The sequence below is a fragment of the Tenrec ecaudatus genome, chromosome 14, assembly GCF_050624435.1.
Source record: "Tenrec ecaudatus isolate mTenEca1 chromosome 14, mTenEca1.hap1, whole genome shotgun sequence".
Lineage (NCBI taxonomy): Eukaryota > Metazoa > Chordata > Mammalia > Afrosoricida > Tenrecidae > Tenrec > Tenrec ecaudatus.
Genome location: NC_134543.1, coordinates 87238352 through 87244309, shown reverse-complemented (window position 1 = coordinate 87244309; position 5958 = coordinate 87238352). Strand labels below are relative to the sequence as shown.

General features: G+C 42.1%; 1 protein-coding gene across 1 annotated transcript; it reads left to right on the top strand.

The window, feature by feature from the left end:
• Positions 1-1978: 1978 nt before the first annotated feature.
• Positions 1979-2965, top strand: LOC142425807 (olfactory receptor 11H12-like). The gene has a single exon (XM_075531196.1). It carries the CDS (start codon positions 1979-1981, stop codon positions 2963-2965), a length of 987 nt encoding a protein of 328 aa, XP_075387311.1.
• Positions 2966-5958: the final 2993 nt, after the last annotated feature.

Sequence of the window (5958 nt, the reverse complement as noted above, 5' to 3'; positions counted from 1 at the left end):
GGCAGAAATCCTGCTCAACAAGATAGAGACTGACTATGAGTTCTTCATAAAGAAGAAATTAACAGCATGAACATAAATAAATGTTCCTACTACCAATACCAGAATGAACCCTGAGAAAAGTGCTTTCTTATCTTAAATGAGGAAACCAAATGCAGTTTGGGTCTTTCTTTTCTCTAAGTTGCTATGAATTTTTATTCATTGATAACCAGATACAAAATCAATAAATGTTATGAAAAATGATCCACACAATATAAACCAGAATGTTGTTGTTATTGCTGTTGGCAGCGTAGAGTCAGTTCCTAATTCATGCCCAACTGCATGAGATTAAACCTGGTCCTATGGCATCCCTGTGATCAGTTGCAGAGCAGATACCTGTGCTACAGAAGGGTTCCATGGGCTGTTCTTCAGAAGTAAATCACCAGGCCAGTTTTCCATAGTCTAGAAGCTCCGCTGAACCCTGCTCAGCAGCAGAGCAAAACACGCACAAGTCGGTGCATTAGCTAGAAATTAAACCTAAGTCTCCCATATGGAAAGAAGCCCAGAGGTTTAGTAGATCATGTTTTGGGCTATTAACTGCAAGATCAACAAGTTCAATTCCACCAGTAGTGCTCCGAGAGAGCCATGAGGCCATCTTCTCCTGTAGAGATCCCAGCCTTGGAAACCCAAAGCTGCAGTCCTGCTCTGTCCTTTGAGGATGCTGTGAATCCCAACTGACTCTGTGGCCGTGGGTTTGGTTTTCTCACCTCTAGAAGATGTGGTGTGCTTGTTCTCATAGGTCTCCACCACTTCCCAGAGTTGAGATCCAGTTGAATAACTTTTTGTCCCACATAAGTGAAATGATCGGAAGTCCCTGACGAATGATAACTAGGACTCAATTGATGGCAGAAGTAATAATAGTTATTTATTTAACAAGAAAATGCACAGCACATATTGCTGACAAGATAATATATTAGACATTGAAAATGAATAAAAGATTATTAAAATTTGGTCCCCATTCTCAGAAGTTTAAAATTTAGTAGGTAAACTGGGATATGCAAAGAAATATTCATGAAGCAAAATATAATGTAGTAAATTCCTTAGCACAGAAAAATCCCATCCTATAATTTTTAGAGAGTTAATCCTCATTTCTTCTATTTTAAAAACTAACGACACCTTGGTTTAAAAGTTGTTTGCACTTTTTAGACATTAATAGCACGGATGAAAAATACTGTCCCTGCCTTCATGAAGCTCAGAGAGGCCTAAAGACATTTAAAAAAAGCAACCCACTGCACTAGATTATAATAAATCTGTCTATACATAGATGCATTGGCTTATGTGAAAGGACAAGGAATCGCCGCATGATTGGCGGTTCCGGCCACACTTCTTGTGGAGGCAATCAGTGAGCGGTCTTGTAAATGATAAGGGCAAGTTCCCCAGGTCTCTACCTCAATCAAACGATCCAGCAGCCAATCAACAGAGAGAAAGAGAAAAAAAAGACGGGATTTAGGAATTTTGAGGAGAGAGAGAGAGAGAGAGAGAGAGAGAGAGAGAGAGAGAGAGAGAGAGAGAGAGAGAGAGAGAGAGAGAAGAGAGAGAGAAAGAAGAAGAAGAAGAAGAAGAAGAAGAAGAAGAAGAAGAAGAAGAAGAAGAAGGAGGAGGAGGAGGAGGAGGAGGAGGAGGAGGAGGAGGAGGAGGAGGAGGAGGAGGAGGAGGAGGAGGAGGAGGAAGAGGAGGAGGAGGAGGAGGAGGAGGAGGAGGAGGAGGAGGAGGGAGGGAGGGAGGGGGAAAAAGGAAGCAGCGACAGACATATGAGGTAGAAAAAGCAGCATATCTTTGATGTAAGCATAGCTACCCTTTCCTACTACAGCGGAGGGCTCAGGGAGGCACAGGGAAAGAGAGGGCATTAAAGAGACAAAGGAAGAGTTTTTATGTTATGTTCAGTTGTTCCGATTTGACTTCATAATGACAATTTCTCGTTGCAGCTCAGCTTTCAGAATCAATGAATACCTCTGGGGCAGAAACTATCACCAAGTCAGTGAGCGAATTTATCCTTCAGGGTTTTCCCTGCAGCCAGGAGATTCAGGCTGTCTTATTCGTGGTCTTCTCTGCCGTCTACCTCCTGACTCTGATGGGAAATGGAGCTATTATCTGTGCTGTGTCTTGGGATCAGCATCTTCATACCCCCATGTATATCCTGCTGGGCAATTTTGCTTTCCTGGAGATCTGGTATGTCAATTCCACAGTCCCAAACACTTTGGTCAACTTTCTGTCTGAGACTAAGGCCATATCTTTTCATGGTTGCTTTCTTCAGTTATATTTTTTCTTTTCCATGGGCTCCACGGAGTGCTTTTTTCTCTCTGCAATGGCCTTTGATAGATATCTTGCCATCTGCCGTCCTCTCCATTATGCCACAATTATGACTGGACAACACTGCTTCAACTTAGTGATCTCCTGCTGGGTATGCGGCTTTCTCTGGTATCTGGCACCTGTCATTCTCATTTCCCAACTGCCTTTCTGTGGCCCTAATGTAATTGATCATTTTGTATGTGACTCAGGCCCACTACTAACCCTCTCATGTGCTCCTGCCCCCAAGTCCAAGCTTGCCAGTTATACCTTAAGTTCTCTCATTATCCTCCTTAGCTTCCTTTTTATTCTCATTTCTTATGCTCTGGTTCTACTGGCTGTGTTTCGGTTACCCTCAGCATCCAGTCGGCGTAAAGCCTTTTCCACCTGTGGATCCCACCTGGCTGTGGTTCTGCTATTCTATGGTACTATCATGGTGATGCATGTGAGCCCTGGGTCCAGCCACACCACCTTGATGCCCAAGATCATGACCTTGTTCTACGCAATGGTGACTCCACTCTTCAATCCCCTGATTTACAGTCTTAGGAATAAGGAGATGAAAAATGCCCTGCGGAAAGTTCTGCAGATGTTTAACATGTCCTTGAAAGTCTTTGGTGCCAGATGCAGGAGAAGTGTGGAGTAATCGAGCTTCAGGTGATGAGGGGACAATTTCTATCTTTTATCTTCACAAATGTGTGCATTACTCAACAAATATTCACCGACAGCTTGGGGCTGTGGGTAGAGGTTGAATACAGGGAAAAGATCAGCCATCTGAATACTAAATTTTGTCATAGGAAAGAAGATCTTGTATTTTTACTCAACTTTTAACTATATTCTTTATCAATCTCATTGTGATGTCTTTGAAAGCAGGGGATGCTTTGTATCAAAAGGGCAGGGTTTGCACTAAATTTTTCCATTATCAACCGTGTGGAGTTGGCATGTCTTTTAATTTCAACTGTAAAACAATAATGAGAATTTGTACAAGAAATAGCTAATGGGATGAGGCTTCAATGAGATAATGGTTATAAAATTTCCTAAAATACTCCCTAATGTGAAGAAAGTGCTCAATAAATGCTAATAGAATATCAATTTTGATACAGTCTGGTTTCTTATGGTCTTTGTCAGAATCTAAAGAAATTGAAGGTCCCCCTATGAACAGTTACTTCCTCGTTACCTTTGGAAGAGTTGTGTACAACTGACCCCGGTCTTCTGTGGAGTTTGAACCCACCAGCCTCTCCACAGCAGGAATATGAGGCTGTGAGCTGCCATCAAAGTTTAAATTCTTAGCAACCCAAAGCGGCCACGTTACTCTGTCCTTGAGGAGTTTGCTGGGTTGGAATGGACTCCACGGTTGTGAATTCAATTTGGGGTTAATTTCTCTGTCGGTTAGAGAGAGAATTAACCTTGGATGGTAGTGGATTGGGTTTGCTTGGTTTTACTCTCCTTTAAGTGAAAGCTAGTGACTTTAACGAAGCTAATAAGTCCTTTTGCAATAAAATGCATATTCACTACCAATTCTGACTCATGGAGACACTAAAAGACAGAATAAAACTTCCCTGTGAATTTGCAAGACTATCAATCATTATAGGAGTAGAAAACCTCATCTTTCTTCTGTGGAGGGGCTGGTGGTTTCAAACTGCTGACCTGTAATTAGCAGCGCAACCATAATTCATTATGCCACCAGGACTCCTCCCTCTTACAATAACATAGATAAATATTTGAGTTTCAGCACCAATGAAACACACAACATTCCTCTAGTTCTTTAATGCTCCTCCCGCCACACACACACACACACACACTATCTCCTCCCCACAGCCCTACAGTAAGGGGTGTCTGGTTGGGTACCATTGGGCTTTGAATCTCCACTCTGCACTCACCCACATTTTCAATGATATGATTTTTTTTGTTCCATGATGTCTGATACCTGATCCCTTCGACAGCTCGTGGTCACACAGGCTGGTGTGTTTCTTCCATGTGGGCTTTGTTGCTTCTGAGCTAGATGGCCAATTGTTTATCTTTGAGCCGTTAAGACCCCAGACGCTATATCTTTTGATAGCTGGTCACCATCAGCTTTTTTCACCACATTTGTTTATGCACACGCTTGTCTTCATTGATCATATCAGGGAGGTGGGCACCCACTGATATGATTTTTAGTTCTTTGATGTCTGATACTGGTCCCTTCTACACCTCGTGGTCAGCCAAGCGGGTGTGCTTCTTCCATATTGGCTTTGATGCTTCTCAGCTAGATGGCCTCTTGTTTATCTTCAAGCCTTTAAGACCCCAGACACTATAGATATAGCATCAGGTTTTCCTTTTTAAAAATTTTTTTTTCTTTTTTTATTTATTTGGTCTTTGGTTTTCTTGGTTGTTGCCATCATTGTGTTCTCTTTTGTTGCTTTGTGTTGCTATGCCTTGTTTTTTGTGCATATCATTATCTCTGCAGGTCTATCTAGATAAGATAGGTAGAATGAACAGTCTGGAGGGTGGGGGGAATGGGACTGATGGTTCTAGGGGGACATAGAAGAGGGGGATAGGAGGGAAAAGAAGTGGTGTTGACCAACCCAGGGACAAGGGAAAAACAAGTGATTCAAAGTTAGTCTCAAGGAGGGTGTGAGAGGCCTGGTAGGGATTCAGCAAGGGCAATGTAACTAAGAGAAATTACTGAAACCCAAATGAAAGTTGAGCATGAAAGTGGGACAAGAGGAAAGTAAAAGAAAATACAGGAAAGAAATAGGAGTAAAGGACATTTATAGAGGTCTAAATACAGGCATGTACATATGCAAATATATTTATATAGGATGATGGGGAAATAAATCTAAGTGCATATATTTGTAAGTTTAATATTAAGGCATCAGATAGACATTAGACCTCCACTCAAATATTTTCTCAATGCAAGAACACTTTGATCTATTAAATTTACATTCCATGATGCAAACATTCCCAACACGATAGTTGAAGACAAATGTGTGCATAATCAAATGTGGTGAAAAAAGCTGATGGTGCCCAGCTATCAAGAGATATAGCATCTGGGGTTTTAAAGGCTTGGAGGTAAACAAGCAGCCATCTAACTCAGAAGGATCAAAGCCCACGTGGAAGAAGCACACCAGTCTGTGTGATCACAAGGTGTTGAAGGGATGAGGTATCAGGCATCAAAGAACAAAAAATCATATTCTAAATGAGGGTTGAGTGCGGAGTGGAGAAAAAGCTCATCTATAGGTAATGGAACACCCCCTTACAGAAGGGTCACGGGGAGGAGACGAGCCAGGCAGGATGCAGTGTAGCAACAATGAAACATACAAATTTCCTCCAATTCTTAAATGCTTCCTCCCCACCACTATCATGATCTGAATTCTACCTTACAAATCTTCCTAGACCCAGAGGATATACACTGGCACAGATAGGAACAGGAAACACAGGGAATCCAGGACAGATGGACCCTTCAGGACCAGTGGTGAGAGTGGTGTTAGCTGGAGAGTGGAGGGAAGGTGGGTTAGGAAGGGGGAAACAATTATAAGGATCTACATATAACCTCTGACCCGGGGGATGGACAACAGAAAAGTGGGTGAAGGGAGACGTCAGACAGTGTAAGACATGACAAAATAATAATTTATAAATTATTAAGGGTTCATGAGAGAG

What these genes read in the sequence shown, in the direction of transcription:
- LOC142425807 (XM_075531196.1), top strand. Translation starts at nt 1,979, where the DNA reads ATGAATACCTCTGGGGCAGAAACTATCACCAAGTCAGTGAGCGAATTT.